General features: G+C 31.8%; 2 protein-coding genes across 2 annotated transcripts; both read left to right on the plus strand.

Annotated features, from left to right (window-relative positions):
• Positions 1-211: 211 nt before the first annotated feature.
• Positions 212-4,953, plus strand: LOC106765690 (transaldolase). Its single transcript, XM_014650389.2, has 12 exons — positions 212-500; positions 660-738; positions 831-906; positions 1,014-1,097; positions 1,207-1,311; positions 1,769-1,849; positions 1,941-2,005; positions 3,133-3,202; positions 3,290-3,367; positions 3,667-3,764; positions 3,867-4,002; positions 4,511-4,953. Exons 1-12 carry the CDS (start codon positions 317-319, stop codon positions 4,655-4,657), a joined length of 1,203 nt encoding a protein of 400 aa, XP_014505875.1. The 5' UTR covers positions 212-316; the 3' UTR covers positions 4,658-4,953.
• Positions 4,954-12,016: 7,063 nt separating this feature from the next.
• Positions 12,017-16,123, plus strand: LOC106768621 (acid beta-fructofuranosidase). Its single transcript, NM_001317324.1, is given in 7 exon segments — positions 12,017-12,553; positions 13,160-13,168; positions 13,686-14,542; positions 14,790-14,951; positions 15,058-15,293; positions 15,391-15,478; positions 15,579-16,123. Coding segments are annotated over 7 exon segments (1,950 nt in total). The 5' UTR covers positions 12,017-12,165; the 3' UTR covers positions 15,789-16,123.
• Positions 16,124-17,359: the final 1,236 nt, after the last annotated feature.

Here is a 17,359-nt window from a genome sequence, read left to right on the forward strand (position 1 = left end):
ATTGTACGACATAATTATCTGATCAATTATATTTTGCAATTAAGAAAGTAGTTGAAAATTTAATACAAAACAAAATTAAACATGGGTTTAATTAAAGTTAACTTGTAATTTCATTAAACTAAATAGAAGTGATTGGAAGAATTGCTTAAAATAGGAGGTATTGCTTAAAAATTGTTACAAAGACATGTAGCAGAGAAAAAAAATATACATCTGACACGATAGGTGTCCAAAATTAGAGAGGTGGATCTGGCTTATTACTGTCAGTTATTAATTCAGAAGTGGTAACGGAGCTTACCGTCTTAATCTCAATCCCAAAATGTCACTCACTTTGCAAACTCCGTCCTCGACCACGCTCTCTTCTGCATCTTCCATTCACTCCACAACAAGAAGATCGACTTCCTACTTCTCGATTCGTTCCACGCTTTCCCCAAAAACTATCCATTGCAATTCCCGCAGGTCCTACCCTCAAACTCGCGCTTCTGCTTCCTCTATCAATATCGGTAATTCATAATTTCATCACATTGTGTGTGTGTGTGTGTATATATATATATATATATATATATATATATATATATATATATATATATATATATATATTCGTATTCCTTCCTTCATTTCGAGCTTTCCTTTTCTCTCTCATTTCGCAATTTCTGTTTCAGCTTCCACCACTGAACTCGACGCTGTGTCCGCCTTCAGCGAGATCGTCCCCGACACCGTCGTTTTCGATGATTTCGAGAAGTAATGTTGTTTTATTCTTTTTGTTTCATTCGTATGGAATTTGAATGAGTTCTGATCTGATTGTTAATCAAAGAGAGTATACGCTGCTGCAGATTTCCTCCAACTGCTGCTACTGTCAGTTCATCGCTTCTCTTGGGAATATGTGGCCTTCCAGATACCATTTTTAGGGTAATAGGAGCATTTCAATCTTTGGAAAACCTAACTAGTGCATTTTGGTCCGAGTCTGACTTAACGAGTTACGCTTTTTTTTTTTTTTTTTTTTTTTATTATTATAGAATGCTGTGGAAATGGCTTTGGCTGATTCTGAGTGTTATGGAATTGAAAATCCTAATGCACGAGTGTCTTGTTTTGTCAACAAGGTATCTGTTTCTGTTTTTCATTTTAATTTTGATTAGTGATAACTTGTGATGCTCATTTGAGTCTAATATATCTGTTGTTGTTTTTGCGAACATGATCCTGAAACTGTAGGCTTTCGCGAATGTGGGTAGCGACTTGGCAAAGCTTGTCCCTGGCCGTGTTTCCACAGAGGTGGATGCCCGGCTTGCTTATGACACGCACGCCATTATCAGGAAGGTATTTGACATGTTTCATGACTACTTATTATGTTCAAATTCTATTACCTTGTTGAATTATACGCTTGTAGTTCCAGTGCTTCTTTCTCAGGTGCCAATCATAGGACTTGTAATTTCTAAGGATTATATAGTTCTTATTAAGTTGTCTATACTAGTCATGAATAAGAGCTATAAACAGTTTCGATTTTGGCTCCAGCTGTAGGAAACCAATTGTTTTAGTTGATTGCACATCATTCTCATATAGGCAATGCCCAAACTGAGGAGATAGGTGTTTCTTTCTGACTCTCTTTTCCTTTTCGCTTTTTCTCTCTGTAAATTCTAAGCTGTGAGTGGCTGCTTGACTGTTTAGAAACAAGCTTCACGTTTTGTGAGTCCTTGTCGCTCTGTACAGTTACAATGACAAAATACATGTGTTGTGAGTTGGTGAAATCTAATGCTACTGTTATCAAATTTTACAGGTGCATGACTTGTTAAAGTTGTACAATGATAGCAATGTACCTCCTGAACGTCTGTTGTTTAAAATTCCTTCAACTTGGCAAGTGAGTAATCTGAAAAATAGAATTGTAGTGCTAGCTGAATCCAGATATACCGATGCTTGATTCATGTACTGAAGCGCTTACTTTTATTTAGGGAATAGAGGCTGCAAGGTTGCTGGAATCTGAAGGCATACAAACACATTTGACCTTTGTCTATAGGTAATTTTGTTAAATATTTTTAAAAAGCTCTCGAGGTAATATAAGTGCGATGCGATATTAGTATACTGCTTAAAAGGCTTGGATCTTTTTCATTATGTGTAGTACACCAATTTTTCTGTTTTGAATGCTCTTAATACATTGCAATGTTATCTCTAAACCTCATGAATCTTACGATGGTATATTTTACTATAAAAGAAAAAAGTTCAGCAATCTTGGTAAGCTATATCCATAACGAATTTTATTCAACTGATATGCATGCTCACTATTCTCAAGGGCATAGTTTCACTGTTGTTTTTATTAATCTCAAAATGGTTTCATCTGAGCTTGAATGAACTGATGTTTCTTTTATTCAGCAGAGTCTCTTATCTTATATCTTTATTCCGTAGCAATGATAAATTTGCTAGTATGCAGTAGGTTGATGTTGCGCATATTAGCTTCGAATCTAGGAGTATGTGGACATCTCAATCATCTAACAATAAATGAAATACTATCCGTGTAACAGAACTTATAGAATATATAAATTAATGCAAAGTTCTGGTCATATTCCCATAAATAGAAAAATAAAAGCCATATTTCCCCTGAACACAGATATTTTATGTATTGGAAAAAATAATACTGAAGCTTTATTACTACGATTTCTTGATGTTAAATTTAAGTTGCTTAAAATATTAGCAAGTCTGTTTATGATTTTTTTCCTTGACCGTTATCTTTTAACATTTTATGAGTGTGGCAAAACTATCCTTAAAAACATGCTCAATTGAAGTCATTGTTTGTTAGAAGTACAATCATTACACTTTTTTTGACTCTGGACCGCCAATTTGAATATCAGATGGCTAATGCTATGAAGCATGGCATCATGCTCTCTTACTAGAAATTTTGTGAAATGTTATGCGTATTGTTACGTCAAAAGGAAAAAGGAATTATTTGCTTTAATGAAAATTACATGTTTGGATAATGACTACTGATGTGAAAATTTTTCCCAGTTTGTTATTAGAATTCAAAGATCTAAGCTTGTGTAACCTTGGATCTAGTGTTATGTGTTATTCCGTTTGAATTTTTCTTTTCTTTTCTTTTTTTTTTTCTTTTTTTTGGTTTTAATCCTTCGATGGATGGTTCTATTTCGGCAGTTTTGCTCAAGCCGCTGCTGCAGCTCAAGCTGGTGCATCTGTTATTCAAATTTTTGTTGGTCGTATAAGGGTAATTTCTTTCGTTATTTGTGTCATAAGAGTGTTTAACAACAGGTTAAGTTTTAGGGTATTCTTTTTAAACTTCGTAATTTTTCAGGATTGGGCACGTAATCATTCTGGTGACGCAGAGATAGAATCTGCCCAGCTAAGAGGAGAGGATCCAGGGTTGGCATTAGTATGTTCTTCAATATTACTCTTTTGTTAATTGCCTATTGCTCTATTCTTAGAATTGAAATTTGTTTATTTTTGTGAATACTAACTTATAGAGCTTTTGGTCAAATAAAAATTAACTTATGAAACTCCTGGTGAAAATGTAGAAATAGAGGTAATTTATTTTTTCACAGTTTAAGTCAGTAATACTGGTATATGACTTGTGGAAAACAGCTTGGCTATTGCAAGAATCAAATATTTACTAAAAATAGTTATGATGATCACCAACAAAACCTTTGCTTGAAATCATTATTATTGTTTCAGGTGACAAAAGCTTACAATTATATTCACAAATATGGACATAAGTCAAAGTTGATGGCAGCCGCTGTTCGCAACAAGCAGGATCTATTTAGTCTTCTGGGGTATTCGAAGACTTCCTTTCAGTCAGATCCAATTTAATACCTGATCGAAGTTTTATTTCTATGATATACTATCAATATATTTTCTTTTTCCTCCTTGTCTAGGGTTGACTATATCATTGCTCCATTAAAGGTATTGCAGTCTCTCAAAGAGTCTGTTGCGTCTCCTGATGAGAAGTACTCTTTTGTTAGGAGGTTATCCCCTCAGTCTGCTGCAATGTACCAATTTCGTGAGGAAGAGGTATGGTTTCAGCTTCTGATTTCATTTGCTTTTCACCTTTACAAAGTAGCAATTTAGTCGAAACTGCAAAATTAAGTTGGCGTCCATATATGTCCGCCCACCTCATAATTGCAAAAACATGATGGCATGCCCGTTGCTCCTTTTACTCAAATGGAAAACAAAAAACCAATTAGACGAAGAGCAACTTCAAACTGCATGTTGTCTGTTCTCTAATGTTGTTATTTCAACAAGGTGTTAAGTCTCCCATCAAGAGGCTCAGGAAAATCGAAATCAGCCGACCCTAACTTCGGTCACTTTATTGGCTTGAAAGTTTGATTTCTATCAGTGCCAATGTAATACGAAATGTGAGCGTACTGCCATCCACAATAACGCTATTTCCAGTTTCCTTTCTCACCTCAATCATCAGCCGGATAGTTTAAATAAAATCTCGTTTCTGTTCTGAAGTTTGTCATATTTGCTAATTAATCGGACAGCTTTACTAATAATTTTGCGTTCTTTTTATATTCAGCTTGTTCAATGGGACCATGATAGCATGGTAAATGCCATGGGGCCTGCAGCTGTGCAGCTTTTGGCTGCTGGACTGGATGGCCATGCTGATCAAGCAAAGCGGGTGGAAGATCTATTTGAGAAAATTTGGCCACCACCAAATGTATGATTTGACGTCTGTCTTTCTTTCGAAAGATAGTGCTTTTCCTGATGGAATAAACGTAGTAGCGAAGAGACGAAGGGGATATTCCGTTTTTCTCTCTGACCTTTGAACCCTTAAACAATTTCCTTAATATAAAGCACGCGATTCCTAAATGCACTTCTTGTTATCTTTTCAGTTTTGTTGCAGTTGCATATGACTTGTTTTATTTCAAGAGAGATATTTTTATACTGTGTATCTTTCGTGTACCATTCACTTACTTCAATTCAGTTTTAATTTGAAATAAAACCGGATACTCCTATAAAGTAAGGTGCAAGAGCCCACCCTCCAAGTGTGCCTAAGATCTGACTTCTTGAACTTCGAAAATTTCTTACACTACATTTTATTCATTCAGAAATAAGTTTCTCACAAAGTAAAATATTCTGAAAATTTACTTTTAAGTGAACAGGAGGTGATCAAGAAAATTATGGGGTGCAGGAAGACGCACCTGTGTGCTTTGTAACCATGCTTGAGCAACAGCAAATTGGGCCACATTTAAGCTGCCTTGTTGAATCATATAAAAATGTTTCTGCTACAACATTATTTTATTAGTAATCTTAACCTGTGTTTAGATTTTATTATATTGTTTAGAAGTCAAATCCTACTGAGTTCATTACATATGGGTCTTGGTGTAGATGGGCTAAATTTTGGTTTGTTTATGGGGTTTTTCTTCTCGCAGCCCCACAAAACTTGTAATTTTCAAAGTACCCCTTATTAAAATTATAATAAAAATCTATGCACTTTTCTTTTTATTATTTTTCGGATTGAATATTCTAAAAAAATATCTTTCAAAATACTTTATCGGGAGTGCATGAAGAAAAAAAAAGCGCAGAAAGATTATTTAAAAGCTTTTTTATAATAATATTTAATTCAAAAATATAATTAGTAAATATATCATTTTTTCCATTTAGGCGATGAAGTCTTAATAAATATTTCAAAAAAAAATACAACAAAAATATGGGAAAAGCAAATCAAACCTCAATAAATATTAAAGAATGGAAAAAATAAAAATAGGAAAACAAACTTTGATTAAAATTCTCAATCAAATTGGGCTGCCTTTTTTGTCTATTTTTTTATCCATTAAAGCTATACTCTTTCTTTTATTTCTTGAAAATTAAAAAAAAATATTTATTTATTTACGTATACTATATATATATATATATATATATATATATATATATATATATATATATAGATCACTCTCAAGTTGACATTTCAACTAGGCTAAAAAAAGCACCGACAGCTTTTGTCAAATCCTCTCAATTCTCCTATTCTTTTTATTTTTACAAACATTACAGTTAACACCCCTTATGCATTTTCCTAACTTCTTGACCTAATTAGTTTAAAAATATTTCACTAAGCAATCCAATAAAGGAGTTTTGATAAACATTAAAATGGTAGGAGGCCATGCAAATCTCAAGGAGAATTACTTTATTTTTTTTAAGAAAATAAACATAAACCTAGTAAAAAAAGCTAAAGAAAATGGATTATACAATGCATACAGCAAATAAACCCTGTAATGTACTGTAAAATAATAAAATGTAATACAAAAATAACAAGTTGCGAGTGGCAAATATGTATATGTTTAACTTAGTTTTGTGAGCGAGTTTTGAAAAAAAAAAAAAAAACTGATAATTTTACTCTCAAACATGCTCTAAATGAAGTTTTTAATCAACAATATTCCTTTTTCATAAATTCCAAATGTCTAAGGATAAGCTTCCAACACAACTTAAAGCTTACTTTAATTATGATTTAAAGTTTAGTCTAGAAAGGTGCAGGAAGAAGTAGAAAACATAGAATGAATAAACAACTTTAATCATACTATGGAGCATTGTGTGGAAGCTACTAAACCCACTCACCATGGAGTGATGTATTTTGCTTCCAAAACCATCACCAACAATCTATCTCTACATTGAAATTTTTTTATATATGTATTTTAAATTTTGAATTTTCTGCAACTTTGAACAATTTGTTTCATTATCAACTAGTTTATTGAGCAGCAAGTCCAAAAACTGTGATTGCATGTATCACTCATCATGTTACTTTGTTATGTAAATTCTAAAAAAAAAAAACAAAACCATGAGATTTGTATTGAATATGTTAATTAGTTGGCACTCTGAATCATCCCATGTTGATGTTGGTTCAGTGTGGTGGGCATGCAATGTTAATTTAATTGACACCAGTGTCCCTTAGTGAACATTATCTGTATATATACTGAAACACGAACAAAAGTTTATGTGCTTAGAAATTGTCGTGATTAGCTTGCCCTGGACAGCTTCAGATCATCAAAATTAATTAGTCATTCACTCATTGGTTGCATCAAACATTATTGAATAAATGTAATCATACGAAATAGTTATTCCAGAGGCATGTGGAAGCTCCAACACCACCCATTTGCTCCACGTGGATTCTGGAAACATGCAACAAAATTTATGTCAGACTATAACTGGGTTGGTAGGGCATATCAATTACATCATTAATTTTAACGCTGGGAGAACCAAACCTCTGCTTTTGTCTGCTTAATTTCTTTGGTGGCTTCGTGAATAATGAAACATTATTGTTGACCATGATAATGAGAAACATTATTTGAGGGGAAAAGAATGTCAGCCACAAACAGAAAATAGAAGAAAGAGAATAATTTGAATGTGGATTAATATGATGATCCTTCACATGTGGCCTAAAACTGTCACCAAAATGTTTGGTAAATAGAAAAGCCATGGTAATGTGTGTTGACAGTTGCATTATTGATGGAGCATCTGACTCAGCAATGACTCACTTGTCATTCACAATCATAGGGAAAACTCTTTTTCAACATCAGCTTATGAATCAATATATAGTTTTTGGTTGTTGTTTAGTCATGCAAATTATTGGTAAAGTCCAAACTTCAACTCACCTCTCTCACTGAACTCTAATAATGCATTTAATTAAATTTCTTAAGCTTACAAAACAATAAATTGTTCTTCTACAACATTAACTCATCATTTAATACTTAATCATTTACTGATGTTAGAAGTGAGTTTTAGGCTTAATTCAATTCCACAAAATCGGCTTGTAAGGTGAAGTCTGCACCCCACTTATGTATTATAAATTAGTCTTATCTCTAGTCGATGAGGGACTTCCAACACACCCCCTTCACGCCGAGGTATAGACATCTCGTACGTGATAGTAGAAATTGGTGGAATAGAAACATAATTGTCCACTTAGAACTCGTTAGGATAGGCTTTAACCATGACTCTGATACCATATTACAAGTGGGTTTTAGGCCTAACTTAACCCCACAAAACCGGCTTGTAAGGTGAGATCTACACCCCACTTATATATTATAAATTGGTCTTATCTCTAGTCAATTGGGATTTCCAACATTTACATTATTAAAATGTTTTAATGAAAATCAACTCTTATATGCAAGACCAAGTAATAAAAACTATGATCTTGAATCCCTGAATCCAGATAAAACTATGATTCATCATGTTAAATAAGATATCGAGGTTTTTGTAATTAAGTGGTTATAATAGCTTTAATTGCAATATCATGTCTATATACAAGATCAAACTCAAACTTTAGTTAAAGAAAGTGTTGGACAAGATATGAAGTTTGAATATTTCATACAAGTAAAATGAAGTTAAAAAAATTATTTAATAAAGATTATTGTTAACAAATTGTATTACATCATTTTATTCACATAATTATAAAAATATACTTCTCATTTGTGGTGGTGAAGCTTATTAACATTAGGTAAATATGAATTGCATTTTTTAAATTTTAATTCAAGTTTAATTGTATCTAAATAATTGGATTGAAAAGAAATTTAAGTTATATTAAAAACACTTTGTAATCGAAATTTAAATATTTATATTAAATTTTAAATTTAATTTCATATTTTTCTAAAAGAAATAAGTTTTGATAGATATAAATCAACTTAATATCAATTTATAAATGGGATTTAATCTAAAATAATTTAAAATTAGTATACTTTTTTTACCAATACTTTTGAAATTAAAAAATTGTTGGAATCTCTATATTTAAAAAATGTGTAATTATTCATCATTTAAATAAAAAAACAATTTGTGATATTTAGTACATGCTTAGGGTAGAGGTATAATGTTTCTATATGTCTTGAATGTAATTGCATGTCATTTACTAACAGCAACAAATGTGAGCTTAACTTAAAAATTAGTGTATCTGTTCAAATCTGAGATACTTTTTTTAAATTGAAGACATTTATAGTTGGAGAAGGCTGACATAGGTTTTCCTTTTATAAGAAATGGCATACATTTATTAGAAGTTGACAAACAAAAGGACGTGTAGTAAATCAAAGATATTATGTAATAGTTAGAGTTAGCGTACTACTTAATGATTTACACTTCTAGGTATGCACTTTTATCTTTAGACTATTAAAAACTATGAAATTAAATTATGTACGCAAAATATATATCATTAAAATAAATTATACACTGTGTCAAACTATATTATATATTTTAATTAATATTTATTTAAATAAATTATATTTATTATCTATGCCTATATATAAAAATGATATCTCTTTCTTGTTGTGTAAACAAATTTTGATATATTTTGAAAATGAAAAGCATAATTATTTAATTTAATTATGTTAAATTTTCTTTTATACATTAAACATATTTCAAGTTATAAAAAAATAAAAAAAATATTATTAAACTAAAAGAACTACATTTATATATATTTAAAATTTAAAATTGAAATGTACATTTTGTATTTAAATTTAAAAATTAAAATCATATATAATGGTTGATTAAATCTTCCAAATAGAGACGTACTTAATACAATAGGATAAGAGAAAGGAAAGAAAAAAAAAACACCGTTGGTTTTTGACAAAACTAGATAGACTAATTCTTATTGAATGATTTGGTTAGATTTCAATTTGAAGACGGTTAACACGTTATCTTTCTTTTTCAGCTCTTTATACCTATTTTATTGGATACAAAACCATGACCTATTATTTCTTAATTCGTCAACTACCTTTTCCATAAACAACATAATTTCGATACGTGATTCGGTGAAATTTATTTAGGATGGAAAAAATATATTGGAAAACAAGTTAGTGTTTTTTAAATTGTTAAATAAATTATTCTACTTTTTCAAAATTAAGTTTTTAGTCAAATTTTCATTTTTTTTAATAAGACTTTTTACTCATAGAAGTTGTAAACTTTTATGTATTTGCAAGGAGATTTTATAAATCTTTCACCAATCGTTAAACTTTGTTTGATTTGTGTTCACACGTCAACTCTGATGAATATAATGATATTTCTTTTTATTAATTTAATGTATGAATATTTATTAATTTTGATGAGTTTCAAGATTTGTTGAGAATGGCTTTTCTGAGATCAAAATTAAATGCAATTATAATAAGATCAAATCAGTTGATTCTTTTATCATTTCAAAAGCATTAATAAAACTGAATTCAATTTTACTAGTACGAGTTATGTTTACTCTTACATTATTAAAACTTACATATAAAATTGTCTATTTAGTTTATTCAATCAACCAACTATAATCCTATATTATATAGATTACTCGTATTAGATATTATTGTAATAAAAAAAATATTCCTATTTCTGAGCATTTTAAGAAGATAGATATTATAGACTTGTTATAAATTTTAACCTTTAATATCAATAGAAAATTTTAGAATAAAATTATGTAAGAAAATATATTAATTAGACATATTTCTATTGAAGTTCCACATCGATTAGAGATAAAGCCAATTTATAATATATAAGTGGGGTGCAGACCTCACCTTACAAACCGGTTTTGTGGGATTGAGCTAGGCCTAGAACCCACTTCTAACATGGTATCAGAGCTATGGTTAGAGTTTTATTAGACATCAACTGAATGTCTTAAGTTTTCCCTCTATTGATTATTTAATTAGTTTACTTTTATTAATTTATTCCTCTAAACAAAAATCTTTTACTAATATGATTATTTTTATTTTTTAAATTTAATTGAACATTTTGTTCTTTCCATTTAAGGGGCGTTTGATGGAAGATAATATTTTAGTTTTTCCACAATCAAAATTCAGAAGAAGAAAAAACACGTTTATCTTGTTTATTTATAGAAAATGACATTTGCATTAAAAATAACATTTAAGTTTTTTTGTTTTTTTTTAAATATTTGTATGTTTTTCAGTTGTAATAAAAGCTTCATTAGAAAAATGTTATTCTTGGTAAATTATATGTTATAGAAAATTAAATATTTTAGTAGAAATGATATTTTGTTTATAGAAGACTTATACAAACAATTCGGTAATAGTTTTTATCAATTAACTATTTTTAGCGGTTATAACTCTCATGATACACGTTGTACATGTGAAAAAATTTATTGTCCCAAATAATTTCTTACATTTTTGGTATTAAGCCGACAGCAAGAAAGTGTCAAACTTGGAATGAGAGGATGAACTATATAATTTGAAGAGGTCTAGCTGATTTCAATTTTTTTTTTTTTAAATTTCTGCTCTATTATGATATTTATTTAGCACATATATATAATATAGATTGTAAATCACTTATAATATTTCATTATACTATTATTTTAAATAGATAATTTAAAAGCTAAAAAATATTAATAAAAAGAGCATTTCAATTTCTAATTATTTTTAATCTTTGACATTTAATTCAAGTAATTTTATTTCTCTTTCTTGTATTTTATACTCTCTCACATAAGCAAAGATTTAGTGTGAAGATAATTTTAATTAATCAATTTTGGTAAAAAAAAAATTAACAAATTTAGCATTGTAGAAACATCTGTGCGATATTACTATTTACCTTTTACAAATTATCCTTTTATCTTTTTGTTTCGTTAATAAAAATTTAGACAAGTAGAATGTAGGTATATAATTAAACTCTTAAACAAAAAATATACTCCTATCAAAACTATTACTACCTAAATATGAATCCAAATGCAGAAAGTTTTGGAAACACATAAACCAAGGCAAAGTGTACAAAAATTTGCCGAATTACCATCCTTAACCACAGCCTTAATTTTCAACTAAGAAGGAAACAAAAGACAATGAAGAATCATTGCATTGGAAAATTTTGTAGGGCCTTGAACTCCAATTATGCATGTGATGTCCCCGACATAGATGTCTGAGTCGTAACCTCCACTTGGGGGCCCCATTCCATCCACCTCATCCACTCATCACCATTCATGTGTTTCATGTCACAGATAAAAATTATTTTTTTAGTCTTAAAATCTGTCTTTGACATCCCTATCAGTGCTGGTTTTCTTCAGACTCTGGGATCCGAGTCCTATAAAATGTTGCAATGTGAGGAAAAACCTCTCTAATCCCATTCACTTCTGCACACAAACCAATCCCCACACATGCATGTTGTCTCTGCCAACAACTCATAACACACCATACCCGATTACTCCTTCTCTCTTTCTTTCTTTTCTTTCTTTCATTCACAGCCACTTCCTCTGTCCCTCATCTTTTCTTTCTCACTATGGAACATCATAAACCCTTGTTACCTACTTCCTCTCACGCCGCTCCAACCTCAACCACTCGCAAGGACCTCCTTTTCGTCGTTTGCGCCTTGCTCTTCCTCTCTTCCCTCGTCGCCTATGAGGGTTACAGGGCCTCCGCCGTGCCTAATCTTCACGTTTCATCACCTACGTCCAACAATCAACAAGATCACCAAAGTCCCACATCGCTGCCTTCTTCCAAATGGTACCCTGTTTCAAGGGGTGTTTCATCCGGGGTGTCGGAGAAGTCATCGAACTTGTTATTCGCCGGTGAAGGAGGAGCTTCCGAAGCATTTCCTTGGGACAATAGCATGTTGTCTTGGCAGAGAACTTCTTTTCATTTCCAGCCAGAGAAAAACTGGATGAACGGTAATTCTTTTCGTTTTCTTGCTTCGTCTCTAACCCAACTAAAATTCTACGATTTGAAATCAACACGTTTTTCTTGTCTTCAACTTCTACCTAACCAATATCCAGGTCACACTTTATTGTATTTTATTAAGATGGAACGTTTTGATTATGTGTGATATTGGATTAGCCTGAATAGTTTTCTCGTATCGTGTAATAATTTGTTTCCACAGTTGAAATTATTTACGATTGAAACCTCTGTTTTGTTTTATGTTATTCACTTTTTAGAGATATCATTTTGTGGTTAAACGAAAAGGGAATATGAATTAGGATTCCGTGGGTCTTTCTACTTGGAAAAAGGGTCATATCAAATGTGATAAAGACAATAATTAATCAAGGTTTAGCCAATAAAGAGTATTTTTTTTTTCAAAAAAGGGTTTTTTGATGGGGTCAAATCCCGTTTTGTCGGAATCTTTTCTTTGAATGAAAATAAAATTGTGAATACTGGTGGATGTTTGTACCAATTGTATATATATTTTATCTCATGCTAACCATTGTCCCTGTTATTTTTTATCTTTCTTGTTGGATGATCGTGCTTGGACTGGGGGAACCTGATTTGCTCTGCTTCAGATCCTAATGGTAAGAACTCTTCCACCTTGCAAAGTATACGTAATTCGATTTAATTCGTTGCTGATTTGAATATTTTGCGTTGAATTGTCACCATTTTACTTTTATAAAGAATTGTCTCCTTGAACGAAACGCAGTGATTAATAGCAGCCACATAAATAGTGGGACCGAGTTAAATTTTAGCGGGGTCTAGGGAGTTCAATTGGATTTTGACATCCTATTATAATGGTTTAGCAATCAGTCTCACAAAATTATCCATTACTACTAATCTAGAAGTAATTAACTTTACCCGCAACAATGGGAAATTGGATTGCCAGAGGGCCCACATAAGGTTGAATATATATATGACAACGAGTTAAATAACATAAAATGAGATAAGATGACGTGAGATTTATAAAAAATTGAAATAAAATTAAATCAGTAGTTTAAAATATTTATAATAAACTTTTTATTTTAGGAGAAGTAAAAGTATATTTAAAAAAGAAATGTAATTTGACTTGGTTTTATTCCTCCACTGAATCCATCTCAGGTCCTATGTACTACAAGGGATGGTATCACTTTTTCTACCAATACAATCCGAATGGTGCAGTTTGGGGTGACATAGTTTGGGGACACGCGGTGTCAAGGGACATGATCCATTGGCTTCACCTTCCATTGGCAATGGTGGCTGATCAATGGTATGACAAGCAAGGCGTGTGGACAGGCTCAGCTACCATCTTACCAAATGGTGAAATCATCATGTTATACACAGGTTCCACCAATGAGTCAGTGCAAGTTCAAAACCTCGCATACCCTGCTGACCCCTCTGACCCTCTGCTTCTGGATTGGATCAAACACACCGGGAACCCGGTTTTGGTCCCACCACCAGGCATTGGTGCCAAGGACTTTCGTGACCCTACGACTGCATGGCTCACCTCTGAAGGAAAGTGGCGCATAACCATAGGATCCAAGCTTAATAAAACTGGCATTGCTTTGGTTTATGACACTGAGGACTTCAAGACCTATGAGCTTAAGGAAGGGCTGCTTCGAGCTGTCCCTGGCACTGGCATGTGGGAGTGTGTCGACTTCTTCCCCGTGTCCAAGAAAAATGGAAATGGATTGGATACCTCTGTTAATGGGGCTGAGGTCAAGCATGTCATGAAGGTCAGCTTGGATGATGATAGACATGATTACTACGCCATAGGGACTTACGATGATAACAAAGTTCTGTTCACACCAGATGATGTTAAGAATGATGTTGGTGTTGGTTTAAGGTATGACTATGGAATATTCTATGCATCCAAGACATTTTATGATCAGAACAAGGATAGGAGAATTTTGTGGGGTTGGATTGGAGAATCTGACAGTGAATATGCAGATGTTACCAAAGGTTGGGCTTCAGTTCAGGTACAATTATATAGGATATAAAAGTTTAATTTTTATATAATACACCTAAGAATTTCCGATTATTGATCAATATAAAATCATAACTATGTTTTTTAGGATAAATATTGTAAAAAACTGTTATTTGATGATAGTTTGTTACTGAACTTTTACACATTTAAAAAACTGTGTTATTTTAGTTCAATGTGTAGATGTGTTTTTTAACTTCATAATTAGTTGGTAATAGCATTGTTAAATTTTGATTGTACAGAGTATTCCAAGAACTGTGAGGCTTGATACGAAGACTGGCAGCAACTTACTTCAGTGGCCTGTTGATGAAGTGGAGAGTTTGAGATTGAGAAGTGATGAATTCAAAAGTTTGAAGGCAAAACCAGGGTCAGTGGTGTCACTAGATATTGAAACAGCCACACAGGTTTGTGTTCATGATATATATCAAGTTTCTAAAGCTGTCGAATTTTAGCTATACATGAACAAAGTTGAATCTGAATTAAGTGACATTGTGTGTACGAATGCAACAGTTGGACGTTGTTGCGGAGTTTGAGATAGACACGGAATCCCTAGAGAAAACAGCTGAATCCAATGAGGAGTTCACATGCAGCAGCAGCGGTGGAGCTGCACAACGTGGTGCCTTGGGACCTTTTGGTCTTCTGGTTTTGGCTGATGAGGGGCTTTCTGAGTATACTCCTGTGTATTTCTATGTCATTAAAGGAAGAAATGGAAATCTTAGGACTTCCTTTTGCTCTGATCAATCAAGGTATTGGACTACTATCTGTTAATTCTGAACTTGAAAGTTATCACTTAATCAGAGAAAGAAAATCAATATTGAAGAATCTGGTACATTGTTTTGGTAGGTCTTCTCAGGCAAATGACGTTCGCAAGCAAATCTTTGGGAGTGTTGTTCCAGTACTTAAAGGGGAAAAGTTTTCCTTACGGATGCTGGTAATTGAGTTGTTCCTTTAAGTTTTCTTGCTGAAAAAAGCTCGTAGCTTATGCATGTTAACCAGATTAACTAATGAATCTTGGTTATATTATAATTCAGGTGGACCATTCTATTGTTGAAAGCTTTGCTCAAGGTGGAAGAACGTGTGTAACATCTCGGGTTTATCCAACAAAGGCAATCTATGGAGCTGCTAGATTGTTCTTGTTCAACAATGCTACTGAGGCCACTGTGACAGCCTCACTCAAAGTTTGGCAAATGAATTCTGCATTTATACGCCCATTCCCATTCAACCCAGATCAGAAGAGCTAAAGTTCAAATTGGAGATGAAAGATTTATAGTCACAAACCTCTTGGGTTGGCAATATGTGCTTATCAACAACTGTAATGACCTTCCATTAAACCCAGATAAAGTTACGGCTTCTAGTTCAACGCCGATTCTTTCATTTTTGCCCAACTATATTCATCACATCTTTATTGTAATTTTGATCTCTTATCATATGCAATTTTAGCTTACTTGAGAATATGTTCCTCAAAGAAATATGATGTTAATGTTCTCCGATTCTCTGTAAAATCCTTTTCACCTTATTTTTTTGTAACAATTATTTGTTGTATATTCTTAAAGGTAAAATTACACTTTTGGTCGTTTTAATTTTTTTAACTTTTCATCTGTTGAATATGATTAAAGTGGTCCTGCTTTTTGTTTCAAACTAACATCGTTAATAACTTCAAGGTTTAAATCCTTTTTTGGTCCCTAAGTTAAGTTCTGATGTTCAATTTAGTTATCGCTTTTAAAAATATCAACCTTTAGTCCCTATGATATAAAAAATGTATCAAATCAGTCCTATCCGTTAACAAATAACAAGTTTTTCATTAAGTGATTTGTTGTTCATAACACCTTCCATTAACAAATCACAAAATATTGGATACTAGGTATGAAAACTTGTGATTTATTATCCTCATGACAGCACTTAATGAACAATAAATCACAAGTTTTCATACCTAGGTATCCAATATTTTGTGATTTGTTAATGGAAGGTGTTATGAACAACAAATCACTTAATGAAAAACTTGTGATTTGTTAACGGATAGGACTGATTTGATACATTTTTTATATCATAGGGACTAAAGGTTGATATTTTTTAAAACGGGAACTAAACTAAACATAAAAACTTAACTTAGGAACCAAAAAAGGATTTAAACCTAACTTCAATACAATCACAGTCCAAAACGGTAACAAGAATATTTACTGAACTAGACATGATTTTGCATATGTAATTAACGAAGTAATGGTTTTTAGCTGTCAAAATAATATTTAAAATTAAGGAAAAAGTCTTTACAACTTTATATTTATTTAGAAATTTCACCATTCAGAAATATTACTCAACACAAACCAACTCCTTCAACAATAATTCCATCAATTCATTCAATAATCTAAAGCCTTAGATAACACATGAAACCCCTAGACACCAACATGCACCAAAGACTCTAAAGAGAACTGAATTTATTCTATTTGTCAAATTCATCCAATAAAAGGGTAGTCCTTATTGTTAAGAGTCCTACAATATACTCCAATATTTAAACAAGTGACTAAATAAGTTAAAAACTCATAAAAAAGTTAGAGAAGGAAAAAATAATAATTTTTTTAAAAATAGTTTTTATAAAAGAAAACTCAACTAGCTTATATCTTTTTATGCGTACAATTTTTAATTAATAAAATAATTGAGTATCTATTATAAAAACTATTTCTCATCTAAATTATTTTCTAAAGTTTAACATTCACTTGTCCTAAAAAGTTAGGATGTTTTAATCCAAATGCATAAATCGACCCTGAAAGAAATCAAATACATACTTTTTCATGTTTACTAAACGAGTTTTCATTTG

Source organism: Vigna radiata, chromosome 7 (assembly GCF_000741045.1).
Source record: "Vigna radiata var. radiata cultivar VC1973A chromosome 7, Vradiata_ver6, whole genome shotgun sequence".
Lineage (NCBI taxonomy): Eukaryota > Viridiplantae > Streptophyta > Magnoliopsida > Fabales > Fabaceae > Vigna > Vigna radiata.